Source organism: Erythrolamprus reginae, chromosome 2, assembly GCF_031021105.1.
Source record: "Erythrolamprus reginae isolate rEryReg1 chromosome 2, rEryReg1.hap1, whole genome shotgun sequence".
Taxonomy (NCBI): Eukaryota; Metazoa; Chordata; class Lepidosauria; order Squamata; family Dipsadidae; genus Erythrolamprus; species Erythrolamprus reginae.
In genome coordinates, this window is record NC_091951.1 from 19369136 (window position 1) to 19390705 (window position 21570).

Genomic DNA, 21570 nt, shown 5'->3' on the forward strand with positions numbered 1-21570 from the left:
ACCAGTTGATAAAATAATATGCTGCAGCTGATTAGACTAAGGATGCTAGCCAGAAGAGTACCTGGTAGGTAGTTTTTCCTGTCTATTTCCCTCCCCCAAAACCAAGGGGCATCCTATAGTCTGGTGCATCTTATACACCGAAAATATGGTAGATTTGATTAATCCTAGTCAGGACCCCGTACCTGCCATGGCTCTAACCTTGGAGTACCCAATTTCACTTTCTCCTCGATTTTTCTCCTCCTAGATATTGAGGAATATGCAACATTCAAGGCATGGGCCAAAGTCTTAACAACACTTAAAAAACGCTGTTCATTTTTTATCTGAATTCTGTTCTTTTTCTCTTGCATGTCCAGTGGTGCTATCTGGGTACATCGCCTTCGGCCCTTGACAGAAAAGACATGTTTTGAAAAAGAACAGTGAAAAGACTGGTCTTCAAATTTGGAATCCCAAAAAAGATTGGGTTGAAAGGCGTCATCATTTGTCCATTTTCTTTTCTGAAAAGGAAAGGCCCAAATACTATGGATATATTTGTAAAGTGAATTTCTTATCATTTTCAGTTTCCCAACCGTTGTAGTGATCCAGACTTTTCCTTCAATGGGTCCTGGCAAACCTTCAATTGTTAAATGGATGTGTTGAACTCTATCCACAAGGGAGAAAATGTCTAAGAAGTGTACAAAGACATTGACTTTTCTCCACTTAGAAATGGCATTTCTGAGATGTTCTATAGCTCTAGCCATTGAGAATTGATGTGAGATAACAACACAAATTCCATGTTTGAGAAGGATAGGAGTGAAAGTTCTCATTAAATCCTCTCCCTCTTCTGTGTCTGTTGAAAAGAGACCAATCAAAGTCCATCTGAAATGGAGGAGGATATGGACAATTGCTAAATACTGGATCCCATTTTTAGGGAGCATATGATGGAAAAATGGAATTTGACTTTTATCATTCAGAGCCTCTGAAACAATTCCATAACTGATCTGAAGAGGCAATAAAGAATAGTGTATAATATTTAAATCAGATGAAATCCAAATGTAAGCTTTTAACACATCCAGTGTGGTTTTCACGAACATATTAGAATAGTTTATGGTTCTTAACCCTTAAGACATAAAGAATACAAAGTGCAAAATATTAATGAATTTAAATAAATAGTTGAATATAAATATTTGTCCAATCTGGAGGTCTAAGATACTGCCCTTTTTCTTTTCTAATAAAATTGACAGTCAAATAATATTTGCTTGGTCGTCTATCTTTAAAGTATTGCAAATAAAAAACCAGTTCATTTTAGAGATTTGCTTAAATGTTCCATATTTAACATTGTGTCCAATTGCTCAGGTCTTACTGGAGTCAATGTTTATGCTCTGTCCCAATGTGGATCCCAGTCCCTAGACATAACAGTGGCCATGGTGAAAAGCAGCACATGAATTTCATAGAAAAGGTATGATTGAATCTATTGCCCACCCATCACCACCCTTCTCACATTACCAGATAGAGAAACACACAAACAACCTGTGGGACTTTGTAAGTGCCTACTAATGTTGACATCTGAATTGAGATATCATCAAGAGCTCCATCAAGAACAGCCATCAGGTTGTCCTTCTTGCCACAGCTGTAGTTGGGAACATTGGCTTCTCCAGTTGAGAGCATGTCTAGCAAAGCATCTGAAGTGCCACGGGTGTTTGAATAGTTGTCATGGATGTTGTAGCCAAGTGTGAGATTGTACAAAAGCTGAGAATTTATGTTGACTTGTTGAATTGCAAAAATGAAGCATAGGATTCTTTCTGGATCAGTAAATATAATACTGTAAAAAAAACCACTGTTCAATTTTTATGAAGATTGGGAAGGTGGGATAAAGATTTATTATTCACAAATACATCATTATTTGTAGTAGTGCTAATTTTTTATTTGTGCAATGATCAAGTTTCAAAACCATTCAATCATTAAAATGGAATAATCAATAAAAAGGACTTATAATAAGTGACCCAGAAAAGCAATTCTAAAAACAAGCCATCCTCTATTATTACTTGAATCAAGCATCGAATATCAATGAATGGTTATAAAAACAGGGAAATGGGTTCAGCAGAGGCGACCAGAAACTTTTGAATAACCTAGGTGTGATTAACTCAGGATTGTATAAGACTTGTGGGAGGGGGTGGCACCCCTTTGGATTTGGGTGTCTTAAAAGAAGACATAAGAGAAAATCCACGGAAATTCAAATGATTCAAGAAATTCAAACAGGTCCTACAATATAGGAGTAACTGAAAGAAAAGAAGAAGAGTTTTAGGTCTGGAAATGGAAGGAATGAATCTCCATCCCAATGAATGACTTACGAGAAAGACTGAAAATAAGGAGCAGTGTTGAAAGACAGTGCTACATCGGATATTATTGTGGCAATGGAGACTATACTAATGAAATGGTCTCCTGGCTTGTAATAGCTCTGTAGTTTTTTCCCCTTCTCCTCCTCCAACCTCAACAAGCACTTCATTCTCAGCTTCCCATAGACTGGCTTGGTCATCAGCAGAAGCAGAAACAGAAGGAGGAGGTCCATAATTCATGGGGCTGAATCAATCCTCTTCCCTATTTCTAAGGGGAAAAAAGAGATTTCAAAGCATTCTCACAAGATGTAAATGAGAGTAACTTTCTTGACTGAGAGGGAGATAAACAGAACTTAACCTGGAAAGGAGAGAAAGGAAAGGTACATTCAAGAAGCAAAGTCCCTGAATGTCCCAAAACTTTGTGCAACATGGAGTGTGACCTGAGACATTTATCTTTTTCTGATGCAAGATCCCTTTCACGTTGCTTCAGTCTGATGTTTATATCAAAGACAATCACAGGAGATATGTCAGGCATGATCTCACGGACCAGGATTTTAATAATTACTGTAAGAAGCAACATTTCCTCTGGGGATCCTGAACTACTTCTGGGTCTCCATGTGCAGAAAAGCTGGAGAAAAGAATAGTGAAAAATCATAGATATACCCTAGGGGGCACTGGTCTGAAGTGGCTGTGGTCCTTGATTTCTCGACATTCAAGAGGTTGTGAGGGCGCCAACACCTGGGATTTTCAGAGGGAAAGTGGACTACCATTTGTCCGAAATGGCATAGGGATTCCTGCCTGAGCGTGAGTTGGACTAAATGACCTACAAGGTCCCTTCCAACTCAAATAAATAAATAAACAAACAAACAAACAAACAAACAAACAAATAAATACATACATACATACATACACACATAAATAAATACATACATACATACATACATACATACATACATACATACATACATATATAATACATGCATATATAATTGATGCTGAAGGAAGATAGTTTGACACTCGGGTAACTGGGTGTTGTCCTTCAAAACAGCCCAACCTATCAAACACACCATCACAAAAAACATATTAGGAACAGAAGTTAAAATAGGGAAGAAAGTGGTAAGGGAACACCTCTCCACCCTAGACGAATTCAAATCACCAGGACCAGATGGATTACACCCCAAGGTTCTGAAGGAACTGGCAGACAAGATCCAGAGGCCCAGACCAGGAACAACAGATGGAAACTGACCAAGGAGAGATTCAACCTGGAAATAAGGAAGAACTTTCTGATGGTGAGAGCGATCAACCAGTGGAATAGCCTGCCAGTGAACGCCCCATCACTTGACACATTAAAAAGGAAATTGGACTGCCATATGGCTGGAGTGGTGTAGGATTTCCTGCTTGAACAAGGGGTTGGATTAGATGACCTGCAAGGTCCCTTTCAACTCTAATAATAAATAAAGCAAACAGTCATCCTATTTTGATTTACTGAATACATTCTGGGTTAGTTCATAAAAGGAAAGAGTATTATAGCTTATGCCTATTGTTTATATACTTTTATAAAAGAGAAACTCATTATTATTTTCCTTGAATGACTTCTCATTATTTGAATTTCTTTTCTTTTCCATCTCTTGGGTGAAGAGACCTGGATAGTTTTTGTGGTCACTTTTGCAGCTACAGGTGTATGATGTGTATCAGTAGTACATTATAAATCCCATTGATACTGGTTTGTGCTCGTGCAACACTTCTGCACATACACAGAAATGTCCCAGGTAAGTGAGTTGTGCCTCCTGCCGACACTGCTACCGGTTTGCAGAACCAGGCCAAACCAGAAGCAACATGCCACTGATATGTAGATAGTGAGCTGGGGTGGCTCAGCAGATAGAGTGTTGTACTGCAGACCACTTAAGCTTACTATAGATCTGTAGGTCAGCGGTTCAAATCTTATCACCGGCTCAAGGTTGACTCAGTCTTCCATCCTTCCGAGGTGGGTAAAATGAGGACCCATATAGTGGGGGCAATATGCTGGCTCTGTTAAAAAGTGCTATTGCTAACATGTTCTAAAGAGAAAGGTGGCATAAAAATCGAATAAATAAATAAATAAATAAATAAATAAATAAATAAATAAATGTATCAGTGTTTTTCAACCATTTTTCGTCAGGGGAACCCTTTGGTGTCCTCAGATTTCTGGCGGAACCCTGGTTGAAAAACACTCCATTAAGCTGTATATTCTGAAGCTGAAATAGAATTCTTTTATTGGCCAAGTGTGATTGGACACACAAGAAATTTGTCTTTGGTGCATATGCTCTCAGTGTACATAAAAAAAGATACATTTGTCAAGAAACATGAGGACCCGGATTGTGGGGGCAATATGCTGGTTCTGTTAAAAAGTGCTATTGATAACATGTTGTAAGCCACCCTGAGTCTAAGGAGAAGGGTGGCATAAAAATCAAATAAATAAATAAACAAATAAATAAATAAATACAATGTCATAGGGGTCAAATAAGCAATCAAGAAACAATCAATATAAGTCAAAAGGATACAAGCAACAAGTTACAGTCATAGTCATAAGTGGGAGATCGGTGATAGGAATGATGAGAAGATTAATAGTAATAGTAATGCAGTATTAGAGGATGGAGGCAGAATCAGCAAGTGCTCCTACCACTGTTCCCTTTAAGGTGCGCCCATGCGCAGGTGCGCACTGAAAAATACCCCCCTGCACAGCCTTTTCCAAAGGTGCCCAGCTGAGCTGGGTTTCGGAGTTGGGGGCGGGAAGTGATAAGGTTTTTCTTTATTTGAAAAACCACGCACTCCCTATTCCACTTTACCCCCGCCAGTTCAGGGAAAGATGGTGGCGCCCATCAGGCACTTCCGCCCTTCTCCTGAGCTGCACTGGGATGAAAGGGGGGAGGCGGTGGCAGCAGCTCTGTGGGGCTTTGAGCTGATGTCTCTTCCCCCTCTTGCCCCATTTCTCTCTCTCCCCTCTTTCTCTCTCCCCCCCTTGCCCCCTCTTTCTCTCTCCCCCCTCTTACTACCTGTTTAACGGTGGCCGGCTTCATCTTAATGCGGGCTGCCACAGTCTTGTACTGGGATTGGGTGGTGGAGAGGACCTGGCGGCGGCGGGCAGCCCCCAGCGCGGTGACGGAAGAGGAGGCGAAGCTCATTCTTCAGCCATACTGGGGCCGAGACCGGGCCCATTACCTCCAGCTCCAGGGGCCAGCCCCAGCGCAGCAGTGGGGGAGGAGGATGGGAAGCCAGCTGCCTAAGGAAATGGCGCATTTGAACAGCAGCACGTTTTTCTAATGTGCCACTTCCCCGGGCAGCTGGTTTCACCTCCCCCTCCCCCGCTGCTGTGCTGGGGCTGCCCCCTGGAGCCGAGGGTGATGGGCCTGGTCTCGGCCCTGGTATGGCTGAAGAACGAGCTTCGCCTCCTCTTCTGCCGCCACGCTGGGGCTGCCCACCGCTGCCGCCGCCCAATCCCGGTATTGGAGCCAGGGGCAATGGGCCAAACTTCACCTCTTCCCCCACCGCAGTGCTGGAGGCTGCCAGCCACCGCCCAATCCCAGTACGAAATGGCAGCAGCCCACATCAAGAGCATGGACCCGGCCAACATTAAACAGGTAGGAAGAGGGGGGAGAGAGAAAGAGGGGGCAAGAGGGGGAGAGAGAAAGGGGGGAGAGAGAAAGGGGGCAAGTGGGGATTGGAGAAAGAGGGGGAGAGAGAAGTAGGGGGGAGAGAGAAAGAGAGATAGAGAGAAAGAAAGCAAGAGAGAGAAGAGAGGAAGGAAGAGAAAGAGAGGGAAAAATGAGATCAAAAAGGGAAGAAAAAAGAGAAATGATAAAATGATTGAGGCAGGGAATGAGAGGAAAGAGAGAGAAACAAAAGAGAGAGAGAAGTGACCCTTGATTTAAAGCATATGGTAAAAAGTACCCAAATAATAACAGATTAAAAAAAACCCAGCCCTCACCTGTTTTTGGAAATGGTTCAAGAGTTCACACAGAGAGAGACAGAGAGAGAGAGAAGGGGGAAGAGACAGGGATGGATCCATCCATCCATCCATCCATCCATCTATCTATCTATCTATCTATCTATTATCTCTCTCTCTCTCTCTCTCTCTCTATCTATCTATCTATCTATCTATCTATCTATCTATCTATCTAATCTATCTATGCCGCCCAGTCCCAAAGGGACTGCCACTCAGACACCATACTTTTCAGCTCACAAAAAAAATATTAGAGGGATCACTGGTTCCTACTGCATGAGGGTCCATGGCTGCAGAGTAGGAGAGAGAGGTCGAGAGAGAGAGAGAGAGAGAGGCTGTGCCATGTACCCTCGACAGGAGTGCCGAGCCTCAGCAAGGAAATAAGCGGAGGCCGTTTGGTCCATTCCTCCTGCTTTCCCTCCCCATTTTTTGGTGGCTGCAGGGGCCATGGGAGGGTTCCACTCCTTCCACTCCTCCTGCCCTCTCAGGCCCGGAGCCTGAGGGAAGTGGTAGGGCGCACTCTCTTACAGTGGCCTGCGCAGGGAAAAGGAAGATAACTAGTTGGCTGCTTGACCGAGCAAGAGGCTGGAGGGGCACTGCTGCTGCTGTCCACACCAACACCGTCGCTGCTGCCACTCCTCCTCCTGCTTGGCAGCTGCTGCTGCTTAGCATGATTGATCTGCTAGACATGAGACCGAGGAAGAGGCTGCTCCACTGCTGAAGCTGGCTGGATTGAAGTGGGGACCTGCCTTGCCTTGCCTTCTTATTAAGTTGCGGAATTCTGGGCTGGCCCTTGCGGAACCCTTGGGTTCTGCAGAACCCTGGTTGAAAAACACTGGTATATATGTTAAAATCCTTTTTTCTTGCATTTCATTTGTCTCCTAAAGGATTTGTCTGTCTTCACGAATAATTTCTTGATAAGAAAATTTTTTAAAAGTTCAAGCACTTTAACGGCCCATAAATCACATGATTAGTTAGTTTGTTTACTGGATTTGCATGCCACTCCACTTTGTGGATTTGGGGTGGCTCACAACATGTCAACAGTTGTCAAAACAAGCAGGCAAACTCAATAATAACTGTAATAAATAATTAAGCGTTATGAGCTCGAGAAGCCACTTCATGATCAGATATTGACTTTTATCATTAAATGTCCCTTAGTATTTAGATCTGGTCTCAGGATGATAATGTAGCACTTGGGGAAGAAAATGCAGCCCAGCAGGCCAGCACCAGAAGCCAAGATGGAGAAAACCTGCACGGCCACCATGTATTTCCCTTTGGTGCTCAAGTAGGTGGGCAGGAAGGATACCCACACACTGCAGAAGACCAGCATGCTGAAGGTGATCAGTTTGGCTTCATTGAATGCCCCAGGCAGGTTCCTGGCCAGGAAAGCCACTGTGAAGCAAATGGCAGCAAGAAAACCCAGGTAGCTGAGAACAACATAAAACATGGTGACAGAGCCTTCATTGCACTGAAGAATGATCTCTCCAGGCTGGGAATGCATGTCAGAGTCAGGAAATGGAGGAGAAATTCCCAGCCAGATTGCACAAATTACAATTTTTCCAGCAGAACCAGAAAGGATGATGGAGTTGGCCAAGCTCTTCCCCAACAATCTCCTCACCCTGTTCCCTGGTTTCGTGGCCAGGAAGGCCAGCACTACCATGATTGTTTTGGCTAACACACAAGACACAGCTACTGAAAAGATGATGCTGAACATTGTTTGTCGGAGAAGACAGATCACTTTCCTTGGTTGGCCAATGAAGAAAAAGGAGGACAAGAAGCAGAGCAAGAGGGAAACCAGGAGGATGTAGGACAGGTCACGGTTGTTAGCTTTGACAATGGGGGTTTCTAGGTATTTAAGGAATATGACTAAAACAAGGGCTGTTGTTAGAAACAAGAATACAGCAAAGGAGACCAGGATGATGCCTAGATGTTCTTCATAGGACAGGAAGGTTATTCTTTTGGAAATACATTGGATTCTGTCATCAGTTGGATATTTATCATCTGGGCACTTGGTGCATTTTTCAGTATCTGAGAAAACAGTAAGTAATAGAAACATAGAAGTCTGACGGCAGAAAAAGACCTCATGGTCCATCTAGTCTGCCCTTATACTATTTTCTGTATTCTGTAATAATTTTTTTATAGTCTCTCCCTTCACATTCCAACAAAGACCTTCTTTGGATGACAGCTGATGCTGATAGACAAGAAAGCCATAATAATTTGTAAACTGAAATATAGATATAGATGGGGTTTTTTTTCTGGTTGCCCTTCTTAAATGAAATGTAGACAGCTTACAGTCCAGTTTAATATTAGCAGTTTAGACTTTAATGGCTGTATGTTGCATTATTTTCTGAGGACAGCATAATTACACTGTTATTCAAGCTGTATACTCACTATTTTAAATTGTAGCCAAATGTCATTTCTTTAGTGTTGTCACATAAAAAAAGATATACCAGTGATGGCGAACCTTTTTTTCATCAGGTGCCGAAAGAACGTGGGTACCTTCTACCACGCATGTGTGATGGCCTACACTCTTAATTCAATGTCTGGGGATAGTGATAACAGCTTCCCCCACCCCCTGGAGGCCCTCTGGAGGCTGGAAATGGCCTGTTTCCCAACATCTGGTGGGCCCAGTAAGCTCATGCTTCACCCTCCCCAGATTCCAAAGGCTTCGCTGGAGGTGGGGGAGTTTAAAAATGTCCTTCCACATCCCCTGGAGGCTCTCTGGAAACTAAAATGCCCTCCCAGAGCCTCTGTATGATCCAAAAATCAGCTGGCTGGCACACATATGCACATTGGAGCTGAGCTAGGACAACGGCTCACATGCCAGCAGATATAGCTCCAGAAATGCTTTGCTGGCTAACTGCTGTTATCCCTTTAAGTTTATGCAGAGATGCAGCTGTCTGAGGAACATCTGAAGATTTGTGAGTCTGTGATTAGAGAGCTATTACAGCACTGAAGAATGAGTAAATTAGATTTGGCTCCCAGCTGCAGACACTCTTTTATCTATTAGCCAATTTGACCAGGAACGCTGCCAAGAAATACTGACTTTGTTTCATTCTTTTTTTTATTTTTTATTTTTTATTTATTTATAATGAGAAAAAAACCTACCAAAAACATACAAACATACATACAGACATAATGAGATCATTCAAATATAGTTTTGTTTTTGGTTTGAATTTTATGCAAGTGGGTGCTTCTTGAACCCAAGCACTCTGGTCCTCCCAAGTAGATCATTCTATTATGTGGCTCTATGACCTTCGTAAATATTGTCTGTCTGTCTGTCTGTCTGTCTGTCTGTCTGTCTGTCTGACTGACTGACTGACTGACTGACTGACTGACTGGTATAACTTTTGGCCTGTAGATGAAATTGGTTCGGATGAACAAAACCCCTTTGACCTAAACCAATCCTCAAGTTTCAATTAACTTTGATGGTAGACAAGGAAGGAAATGTTCAAGCTTACAAGTAGAAAAGATACTTCCTTTAGCAGAATTCATCTTGCACAATCCACTACTTTCTCCCATCTCTTCCTGCCTTTTTTTCAAGATCTTATTCTTCCCAAAATAGAATAAACTGGACATGTTTAAAATAGCAATAAAGAATAAAATAGTCAAGTTCAGATATGTCTTTTAACATTTGATCAAATGTTCTGGTTGAATCCAATGCCCTTTCCTTTGGTGTCACTCACCTTCCTGTGTGGAGATGGTCCCCTCTGGACAAGGAATGCAATCATAGCAGCAGATTGGTTCTTCTTTCCGAGCCCGTTTTACAAAACCAGGGTGACAATTGTCCACACATTTGGATTGAGGCAGAGACTAAGCAGAAAAACAAAATTCATTCCAAAATATCTGCCAATTTTTTGTTTATTAGATTGATTAAAATAAAATGAAACTGCTTAAGAAAGAAACTTCTGAACTACGGATCAGGAAAACATAAAATATTGCAAAGCCACTCCCCTTTGAAAACAATCCAAATTCTTGTTCCAGTTAAGATATAAAGAAAAAAATCCTCACAAACTAGGGCTGACAATCTTAAATGAGGTGTTACTCAGTCATATCTGTACATTTATATTTTCAATTCATACAGCTGCCATGCTGGTAAAATAAGACTAAAGATTACTGCCTTGTTTCTAGAATTATAGTGAGGTGAAATAAAGAGAACATGTCACTTAACAAGGGTAAACCAGCCGTCTTTTGCTGTAGCACATGGGACATGAAGTTGAGTCCTGTGTAGGAAAGGGATATTTCTAAAGCCCAGTTAGGTATTCAAGACAAGGTCCTTTCTATTGAAGAATTACAGTTTTGTTGTTAGTTGCTACTTTTGTCCAACTCTTTGAGCCCTCAAGAAAGATAGATTTTTTTTTAAAAAAAATCCTGGCTTCCACTATCTCCCAGAATTAGAACTACAATTAGATGACATAGAAAGACAGACCCACATTTATTTATGACTTAAATTTGGAGAACTCTCTGTTTTAGTGGAAGACTTAAGGCAGCTGACAATCAAGATAAGCAATTGCATTCAAGGGGGGTTTAGATGGCTTACAAGCCAAAGACGAAATGTAAGTAGCATTTCATGACGCCATTGGGAGAAAAGGCTCAGGCACATGGAAGGCCTGGGTTGTTGCCCATTTCAAAGATCCAGGCTGCCCAGTTATTACCAGTTTCGTAGAACTAGACTGAGTGGTATGGACCCATGTCTGAGTGGGAGGCCTATCCCAGTCAGTTGAAAAAGAGGCAAAAATAACTCTTGTCAAATATGGGCTCTTTAAAAATATCTGAGCCTGCTCTTTTAGGGGACACGGAAACAAACTATAGAGATAAGGAAAAGTTTCCAATATTTTCAACCACCTTGTTGAGCAATTTTAGCCGTGAAAGAGCATCTTGGTTGATAATAAGCTTTTGTCTTTCGAGACTCCCTAATTGCTCTTTGATGGGATCCTTCTTGGGGAAAAGCAACCAACTTATGATATTCAGATCTGCTGCTACATTTCCACTTTGGTCCAAGTACAGTTTCTCCCAGGAAAAATTGTAAAACTCATTCTTCTCCAGAAAGGGATGGAACTAGAATTGAAACATCCAAGAATTTTGAAAGCAATTTGAAACATCCTAAAAGGGGGATCAATTTTAAAGCTCAGCCAGTGAAACAAAGATGTTCAGTCCTCCCTTCACTATGCACTTAAACTTTATACCACTTAACAATGCTTTTACAGCCATCTCTAAATGGTTTATAGAATTAGCATATTGCCCCCAACAATCTGGCTCCCCATTTTACCAACCTTGGAAGGATGGAAGACTGAATCAACCTTGAGCTGGTCAGAATTGAACTCCTGGCAGCAATACTTACATTATAACCACTGTGCCACCACAGCTAAATGAGCAGCCATCAGTCCGAAAAGCTTTAATTGGACTCCTGCAGTGAGGAGGAGTTATGCTAAATGCTCCCAAATTTAGCTGAAATATAGGAATATAAAATTCTATCATGCTAATTATAAACCCATAAATACAGGACTTTATTTACAATGTATACATTTTTAAAAATTTTATAATAGAAGAATGTAATGTCAAAATGTAATTGTGATAACCCCTGCTCTTTGGAACATAATCCTTTGAACTAAATCTGGCCTCAACTTGGCCAAACCTGTTCGCGTTTTGCAGAACAAGTAAGTTGAAATGGTTCCCCTACATGGGCATTGCATTTTTTTTCTAAAGAAGAACTAGTTTTGATGGATCCATGTCAGGACCCCATACCTGCCATGGCTCTAGCCTTAAAGCCTCCAATCTCTCTTTCTTCTCCATTTTTCTCTTCCTAGAAAATGAAGAATATGCAACATTCAAGGCATGGGCGAGAGTCTTAACAACACTATAAACACGGTGGTCATTCTTTGTCAGAATTCTGTTCTTTTTCTCTTGCATGTCCAGTGGTGCTATTTGGGTGCATCGTCTCCGGCCCTGGACAGAAAGGACATGCTTTGAAAAAGAACAGCGAAAAGACTGGTCTTCAAATTTGGAATCCCTAAAAAGATTGGGTTGAAAGGTATCATCATCTGTCCATTTTCTTTCCTGAAAAGAAAAGACCCAAAAACTATGCATATGTTTGTGAAGTGTATGTCTTGCCATTGTCAGTTTCTCAACTGTTGTGGTGATCCAGACTTTCCCTTCAATTGGTCCTGGCAAACCTTCAATTGTTAAATGGATGTGGCGAACACTATCCATAAGGGAAAAGAATTCTATGAAGTGAACAAAGACATTGACTTTTCTCCACCTAGAGATGGCATTTCTCAGATGTTCTGTAGCTCTAGCCATTGAGAATTGTTCTGAGATAACAACACAAATTCCATTTCTGACAAGCATAGGGGTGAAAGATCTCATGAAATTCTCTCCGTCCTCTGTGTCTGTTGAAAAGAGACCAATCAAAGTCCATCTGAAATGGAGAAGGATATAGACAATTCCTGAGTATTGGAACCCATTTTGAGGGAGCATCTGATGGAAAAAGGGAATTTGACTTTTATCACTCAGAGTCTCTGAAACAACTCTATAACTCATCTGAAAAAACAATAAAGATTATTGTATTATTTTTATATCAGATGAAGTTCAAATGTAAGCTTTTAACAGTGTGGTTCCCACAAACATATTAGAATAGTTTATGGTTCTTAACTCTTAAGCCATATCAAGATAAAGAATACAAAATGCAGAATATTAGGAAGTTTTATTATAAGCATTTGTCTAATCTGGGATAGAAGAGACTGGTCTTTCTCTTTTCTAATAAAATTAACATTCAGATAATAGATGTGTTATGTTTTCTATCTCTAGAGCATTGCAATTGCAAATCAGTTCATTTTAATGATTTGCTTAAATGTTCCATATTTAACATTGTGTCCAGTTTATTCATATCTTACTCGAGTCAACAATGGCCATGGTGAAAAGCAGTTCATAAATTCCAAAGAAAATGTATGAGTGAATCTATTACCCACCCAACAACAACCTGCTCACTTTACCAGATGGAGAAACACATAAACAAACCTGTGGCACTTTGTAGGTGCCTACTAATGTTGACATCTGAATGGAAATGTCATCAGGAGATCCATCAAGAACAGCCATCAGGTTGTCCGTCTCACCACAGCTGTAGTTGGGAACATTGGCTTCTCCAATTGAGAGCATGTCCAGCAAGGCATCTGAAGTGGCACAGGCGTTGAAATAATTGTCATGGATGTTGTAGCCAAGTGTGAGATTGTACAAAAGTTGAAAATTCTTGTTGACTTCTTGAATGGCAAAAATGTAGCACAGGATTCTTTCTGGATTAGTAAATGTAATACTGTAAAAAATAAGACTGTTTAATTTTTCTGAAGGTTGGGAAGATGGGATGAAGATTTAATATTCAGAAATATATCATTCTTTGTAATAGTGCTCAATTTAATTTGTGCAGTGATCAAGATTCAAAATAATTCAACCATTAAAATAGAATCATCAGCAAAGAGTCACTTACCATAAGTGACCCAGAAAAGCAATTCTAAAAACAAAGCCATAATCTATTCTTCCTAGAATCAGGCATTGAATATCAATGAATGGTTATAAAAATAGGGAAATGGTTTGGACAGAGGTAAATACAATTTTTTTCAATAAACCAATTGAGATTAATTCAGGATTGTACAAGACTTGGTGTGGGTAGATTTAGATTTAAGTCTCAAAAAATAAAATGTAAGAGAGAAGCCATGGTAATCCAAATGATTCAATAAATTAAAACAGGTCCTACTATACAGGAGTAAGGGAAAGAAAAGAAGAGTGTTATCACTGGAAACGGAGAGAATGCAACTCCATCCCATTGAATGAGGTTGACTCAGCCTTCCATCCTTCTGAGGTGGGTAAATTGAGGACCCGGATTGTGGGGGCAATAGCCTAGCTCTGTTTAAAAAAAAAGTGCTATTGCTAACATGTTGTAAGCCGCCCTGAGTCTAAGGAGAAGGGCGGCATAAAAATCGAATGAATGAATGAATGAATTGAATGACTTACGAGGGAGGTTGATTATAAGGAGCTGTGTTGAAAGACAGCATTATATCAGATATCATTGTGGCAAAGGAGACTATACTGATGAGGTGGTCTCCTGGCCTGTAATAGCTCCATAGTTTCCTTCCCCCATGTTTCTGAAAACTCTGCAGGCACTTCCTTCTCAGCTTCCCAGAGACTGGCTGGGACATCAGCAGAAGCAGAAACAAAAGGAGGAGGTCCATAATTCATGGGGCTGAATCAATTTTCTTTCTAATTCTTAGGAAGAACAAGAAATTTTGAAGAAATCAAAGCACTCTCACAAGATGGAAATGAGAGTGAATTTCTTGACTGAGAGGGAGTTAAACAGAACTTCACCTGAAAAGAGGAGAAAGGAAAGGTACATTAAAAAACCACAGTTCCTGAATGCATCCAAAATTTGTGCAACCTGGAGTGTGACCTGAGACATTTATCCTTTTCTGATGCAAGATCCCTTTCAAGTTGCTTCAGCCTGATGTTTACATCAAAGGCAATCACTGGAGGAATATGAAGAGGGATCTCGCAGAACCAGGATTTTAATAGTTACTGTAAGAAGAAACATCTCCTCTGGGGATCCTGAACTACTTCTGGGACTCCATGTGCGAAGGAGAAGCTGGAGAAAAGCATTCTGAAAAATCATAGATAGACGTCTAGAGGGCATTGGTTTGAAGTGGCTGTAGTCCTTGTTTTCTGGACATCTCTAGAAAATGATGCTGAAGGAAGATAGTTTGACACTCAGGAAATTTGGTGTTGTCCTTCAATGTACTCTCTTGTCTTCAGAATCTTCTGGAGAAGGCCACCCAGAACTATAGAGTTTGGCATCAAATTAGAATGATCACATCAGTGGAATCCCGCCCACTCTGTTTAGGGTGACCCGCTCCCTTCTTAACCAGGGGGTAGTTGGGGAGCCCTTGAAGAGCAGTGCCGAGGAGTTTAACTCGTTTTTCGCTGATTAAGTCACTCGGATCAGGGTGGACCTCGACTCCAATTGGATAGCAGTGTCGGCTGACAATGAGTCAGTTGAGGTGGCTGGGGCCTGTCCTTGTCCATCTGTCTGGGAGGTGTTTGACTTGGTGACACCTGATGAAGTGGACAAGGCCATTGGAGCTATGAGTTCTGCCACCTGCTTAATGGATCCGTGTCCCTCCTGGTTGATTTTGGCCAGCCGAGGGGTGACACAGAGCTGGGTCCGGGAGATTGTCAATGTTTCTTTGGGGAGGGGGTCCTTCCCAGCTCCCTACAAGGAGGCACTTGTGTGCCCCCTCCTCAAGAAGCCTTCTCTGGACCCAGCCATGCTTAATAACTACCGTCCAGTCTCCAACCTCCCCTTTATGGGGAAGGTTGTTGAGAAGGTGGTGGCGCTCCAGCTCCAGCGGTCCTTAGAAGACGCCGATTATCTAGGCCCTCAACAGTCAGGATTCAGGCCTGGCTACAGCATGGAAACTGTTTTGGTCGCACTGATGGATGATATCTGGCATGCCCAGGACAGAGGCTAGTCCTCTGTCCTGGTGCTTCTTGACCTCTCAGAGGCTTTCGATACCATCGACCATGGTATCCTTCTGCGCCGGCTGGAGGGGTTGGGAGTGGGAGGCACTGTTCTTCAGTGGTTCTCCTCCTACCTCTCTGGTCGGTCGCAGTCAGTGTTAGTGGGGGTCAGAGGTCGACCTCTAGGTCTCTCCCTTGTGGGGTGCCTCAGGGGTCGGTCCTCTCCCCCCTGCTATTTAATATCTACATGAAACCGCTGGGTGAGATCATCCAAGGGCATGGGGTGAGGTATCATCAATACGCCAATGACACCCAGCTATACATCTCCACCCCATGTCCAGTAAACGAAGCAGTGGAAGTAATGTGCCGGTGCCTGGAGGCTGTTGGGGCCTGGATGGGTGTCAACAAACTCAAACTCAACCCAGACAAGACGGAGTGGCTGTGGGTCTTGCTTCCCAAGAAGGACAATTCCATATGTCCATCCATTACCCTGGGGGGAGAACTATTGACCCCCTCAGAGAGGGTCCGCAACTTGGGCGTCCTCCTTGATCCACAGCTGACATTGGAACATCATCTTTCGGGTGTGGCGAGGAGGACATTTGCCCAGGTTTGCCTGGTGCAACAGTTGCGGCCCTATTTGGACAGGGAGTCATTGCTCACAGTCACTCATGCCCTCATCACCTTGAGGTTCGATTACTGCAACGCTCTCTACATGGGGCTACCTTTGAAAAGTGTTCAGAAACTTCAGATCGTGCAGAATGCGGCCGCGAGAGCCATCGTGGGGCTTCATAGATTCGCCCACGTTTCTGCAACACTCCGCGGCCTGCACTGGTTGCCGATTGGTTTCCGGTCACAATTCAAAGTGTTGGTAATGACCTTTAAAGCCCTACATGGCATTGGGCCAGAATGCATCCGGAACCGCCTTCTACCGCACGAATCCCAGCGGCCGATAATGTCCCACAGAGTTGGCCTTCTCCGGGTCCTGTCGACCAAACAATGTCATTTGGCGGGCCCCAGGGGAAGAGCCTTCTCTGTGGTGGCCCCGGCCCTCTGGAATCAACTCCCCCCAGAAATTAGAATGGTCCCCACTCTCCTTGTCTTTCGCAAATTACTCAAGACCCACCTTTGTCGCCAGGCATGGGGGAGTTAGGATATTCCTTCCCCTAGGCCATTATAAGTTATGTATGGTATGTTTGTGTGTATGTTTGGTTTTTATAATAAGGGTTTTTAGTTGTTTTACTAAATTGGATTATTACATGTTGTTTTTTATCATTGTTGTTAGCCGCCCCGAGTCTGTGGAGAGGGGCGGCATACAAATCCAATTAATAATAATAATAATAATAATAATAATAATAATAATAATAATAATAATAATAATATGTACTAAGCTTAGGTCAGACTTAAGGTGGCATAGGTCTAAGTTATTTAAATCCAAAATTTCAAGTTTGGTGACATAGGTATTCTGTTGCAAGCAGAGGTGTAGAGCAGTGATTTTCAACCTTTTTTGAGCTGCGGCACATTTTTTACATATACAAAATCATGGGGCACATTGAGCGGGGGGGGAGTGGGGGGCTAAAAAAAGTTTGGACAAAAAAATTATCTCTCTCTCTCTCTTCCTCCCTTTCGCTCTATTTCTCTCCCTCCTTCTCTCTCTTCCTTCCTCTCTCTCTCCATCCCTCTTTCTTTCTCTCTTCCTTCCTTCCTCTCTTTTTTGCTCTATCTCTCCCTCCTTCCCTGCCTTTCTTTCTCTCTCTCTCTTGCTTTCTTTCTCTCTCTCTATTGTTTTCTTTCTCTCTCTCTCTTTCTTTCTTTCTCTCTATTGTTTTCTTTCTCTCTCTCTCTTTCTTTCTGAGCTTCGCGGCACACCTGACCATGTCTCACAGCACACTAGTGTGCCCCGGCACACTGGTTGAAAAACACTGGTGTAGAGGACTCTTCTCATGAAATATCTCTGGATTCTCTCAATTGGATATCCGATTGCATATCCGATATGCAGCGTGGGTTCAATGGCATGTATCCGCTTCTGTTTTACCTAGACCTTCACCAGTTGGTCTTCAGGCCCAACTACAGCACTGAAACTGCTTTGGTTGCGCTGATGGATGATCTCTGGTTGGCCCGAGATAGGGGATATTCCTCTGTCTTGGTGCTTCCTGAGCTCTCAATGGCTTTCAATACCATCAACCATGGTATCTTTCTGTGTCGACTGGAAGGGCTAAGAGTGGGAGGCACCGTGTTGCGGTGGTTTTCCTCTTACCTCTCCGATCGGTCGCAGTTGCTGTTGGTAAGGGGACAAAGGTCGACTCCTAGGCCCCTTTTTGGTGAAGTTTCCCCCCCCCTACTGTTTAATATCTCTATGAAACTGCTGGGTGAGATAATTCTTCAGCACAGAGTGACTTTCCATCAGTACACTGATGACACTGAACTGTACATCTCCACCCCATGTCAATTCAGTGAAGTGGTGGATGCGATGTGCCGGTACCTGCAGGCTATGAAGGTCTGGAGGAAGTCAACAGACTCAAACTCAACCTTGACAAGACTGAGTGGCCATGGGTTTTGCCTCCCAAGGACTGTTGCACCTGTCCATCCATAACAATAGCATTTTAGACTATAACTCAGGGGGGATTTTAAACCCCTCAGAACAGGTCTGCAATCCAGGAGTCCTCCTAGATCCGCAGCTGAGATTAGAACAACATCTCTCAGCTGTGACTAGGGGAACCTTTGCACAGGTCCGCCTAGTGCACCAGCTGTGGCCCTATTTGGATAGGGAGTCTCTTCTCACAGCCACTCATACCCTTGTCTCTTTGTGACTCGACTACTGCAATGTGCTTTACATGGGGCTACCCTTAAAGAATGTTAGGAGACTACAATTAGTCCAGAACGCAGCTGTGTGAGCTGTTGTGGGTGTGCCCAGGTACACCCACATAACACCAACACTCTGCAAGCTTCCCTGGCTACCAATTGGTCTCTGGATGCAATTTAAATGTTGGTTATCACCTATAAAGCCCTACATGGCTTAGGACCAGATAATTTATGGGACCGTCTTCTGCCGCACACTTCCCAGAGGGCGATCAGAACCCACAGAGTTGGCCTCCTTCAGGTCCCATCGGCCAAACAGTGCGAAGTGGTGGGACCGTGGTAGAGGGCCTTCTCTGTGGTGACCCCAGCACTCTGGAATCAACTAGCCCCAGAGATCTGCACCACCCCCACCCTCCAGGCCTCCTGGAAAGCCTTAAAAACATGGCTTTGCCAGCAGGCTTGGAGCCATTGAGCTATTCTGCTCTGCCCCAGAAGGGATGATTGTTTTTTGTGTGGGGATTTTAAACGTTATATATCATTTTTATTATTGTCCGCCACGCAGAGTCTGTCAGGAATAGGGCGGCCTATAAATTTAATAAAACTTTATGTTTATGTTTTTGCTGCTTCCTGTAGGGCACACTTGGTATTTTACCACCCCTCCTTTCAAGACTCCATCTATTCATTTAAGGATACTGATGAAAGGGATTCCCTAGGTTTGGGAAAGAACTCGATGCTGCTAGTGATCTGAAAAGGAGTTAGACCAGTGCTGCTATGCACAGCATTATTGTAGGCCACCTCAGGGAATGGCAGCAATACTGTCCACTTAGACTGCTGATCGTTGACGTAACATCTTCAATATTGCTCCACAATTGCGTTTGCTCATTCTATGGCGCCATTGATACTCAGATGTAAAGCTGAGCTAAACCCCTGCGAGGACCCAATGGACCTAAAAAACTCCATCCAGAACTTGGTGGCAAATTGGGGGGAAAATACAGTCAGAAATAATTCTTTGGTAAGAATCTTCATCGGAACAGAATACCTCCAGGACCGCCTTCTGCCGCATGAATCCCAGCAACCAATTAGGTCCCACAGAGTTGGCCTTTTCCAGGTCCCGTTGATGAAACAATGTCCTCTGGCAGGAGCCAGGGGAAGAGCCTTCTCTGTGGCGGCCCTGACCCTCTGGAATCAACTCCCCCCAGAGATCAGGACTACCCCCACCTTCCTTGCCTTTTGCAAACTCCTTAAAACCCACCTCTGCCATCAGGCATGGGAAAATTGATTCCCCTGGGCCATTCCGTTTTATGTATGGTTTGTTTGGGATGCATGGTTGTTTTTATATTAAGGGTTTTAAACTATTTTTTAGTATGTGTAAGATTTATTTTTCTTTCCAAATAGGAAGGAGTGCCTATTAAACTGTTTTTTAATCATTGGATTTGTATTGTGTTTTGCTGTTGTGAGCCGCTCCGAGTCTCCGGAGAGGGGCGGCATACAAATCTAATTAATAATAATAATGATAATGATAATGATAATGATAATGATAAGGATAAGGATAAGGATAATAATAATAATAATAATAATAATAATAATAATAATAACAACAACAACAACAACAATAATAATAATTCTACCTGGAATGCCATGTATATTTGCTTAATAAATAACTTGACAGGTTTTCTCACTGAGGGGAGCCCAGAGCAGGCGGTGAAGTGGGCTTGCTTGGAGAACAGGTCTACTACTGTCCAGATTTCCACCACTGACAGGGAGCTCAATGATAAATTCTACAGCGATCTCCTCCAGGGCGGGGCCAGGTCTGCCACCTACTGAAACTTCTCGGGGCAGCTGCAGCTTTGCACCTCACTGTAGCTCTCCTAATTCAGGTGTGGCCTGTGCTGACCATCCAGGGTGACCTCCAACCCCTTCAGGCACAGCTCCACTTCTTCCCTGGGTCTCTCTTCACTTAACAACCCCCCAGAAAATCTCTTAATGACCACACTAACATAAGAGTTTTCCTCCTAGAGATTTTGTGACTACATTTCTGAAAAGCAAAGTCTCTTCTCTGCTTTTGCTTCTTTCTAACAGGGGATAAAAGATTGTAACCAAAGATTTATCTGCAAGCCATCTATCAACAGATAATAGAAAATCAACATTTATTTATTTATTTATTTATTGGATTTGTATGCCGCCCTTCTCTGTAGACTCGGGGCGGCTAACAACAATAAAGACAGCATGTAACAATCCCATTAATAAAATAACTAAAAACCCTTATTATAAAACCAAACATACACAGAAACATAGCATGCATAACTTGTAATGGCCTAGGGGGAAGGAATATCTTAACTCCCCCATGCCTGGCGGCATAAGTAAGTCTTGACTAGTTTGCGAAAGACAGGGAGGGTGGGGGCAGTTCTAATCTCTGGGGGGAGTTGGTTCCAGAGGGCTGGGGCCGCCACAGAGAAGGCTCTTCCCCTGGGGCTCACCAAATGACATTGTTTAGTCAACGGGACCCGGGGAAGGCCAACTCTGTGCACACAGAGAGAAGTGGAGAAAGGGGAGTGGGATCTGTTCAGTCTTTTTTGAAGGAGCCCTGTGGAGAGTGTGGACTTCCTTTTGCCCTCCCCACCGATCAGGTGTGGAGTGGGGCTGCAATGGGTGAGAAAAGAGGAGGTGCAGCTCCACAGCTTGTGAGGACTTGGGGGTCTCTGAGAAGGCTAAATGGGAAGTCCTTGGGCACCTTAACACCCACACCAGAGCTGGGCTGCTGCCTGGATGGTGGGAGGAGAGACTCAATGGGGTTGCAAAAATGGAGCTCCACCCCAGAGCACCCAATTTGCATAGAAAAATGTTGAAATAAAATGCAGGGCATCTTCTTTGGGCTGCCTCTGCGTTCTTCCTGAAAGCATTTAAAACCCCAAAGCTGGCAATTCTGCTAAGTGTCTAGGAAAACAGATTATGCAAGACTAATCTTATAGCATTCTTTGACAA

General features: G+C 43.0%; 2 protein-coding genes across 2 annotated transcripts in view; both read right to left on the reverse strand.

Annotated features, from left to right (window-relative positions):
- LOC139163206 (vomeronasal type-2 receptor 26-like) overlaps positions 1-5473 on the reverse strand; it is a 41292-nt gene extending 35819 nt beyond the window's left edge. The window contains exons 1-3 of the mRNA XM_070744167.1: positions 5345-5473; positions 2976-3050; positions 183-240 (exon numbers count right to left, since the gene is read on the reverse strand). Of these exons, the coding sequence (XP_070600268.1) occupies positions 183-240; positions 2976-3050; positions 5345-5473 (262 nt within the window). The remainder of the gene's footprint in view (positions 1-182; positions 241-2975; positions 3051-5344) is intronic.
- A 1941-nt stretch (positions 5474-7414) lies between these two features.
- Positions 7415-21570, reverse strand: part of LOC139163207 (vomeronasal type-2 receptor 26-like) — a 29831-nt gene continuing 15675 nt past the window's right edge. Inside the window, exons 5-9 of the mRNA XM_070744168.1 lie at positions 13309-13600; positions 12037-12831; positions 11137-11349; positions 9978-10104; positions 7415-8319 (exon numbers count right to left, since the gene is read on the reverse strand). Of these exons, the coding sequence (XP_070600269.1) occupies positions 7415-8319; positions 9978-10104; positions 11137-11349; positions 12037-12831; positions 13309-13600 (2332 nt within the window). The remainder of the gene's footprint in view (positions 8320-9977; positions 10105-11136; positions 11350-12036; positions 12832-13308; positions 13601-21570) is intronic.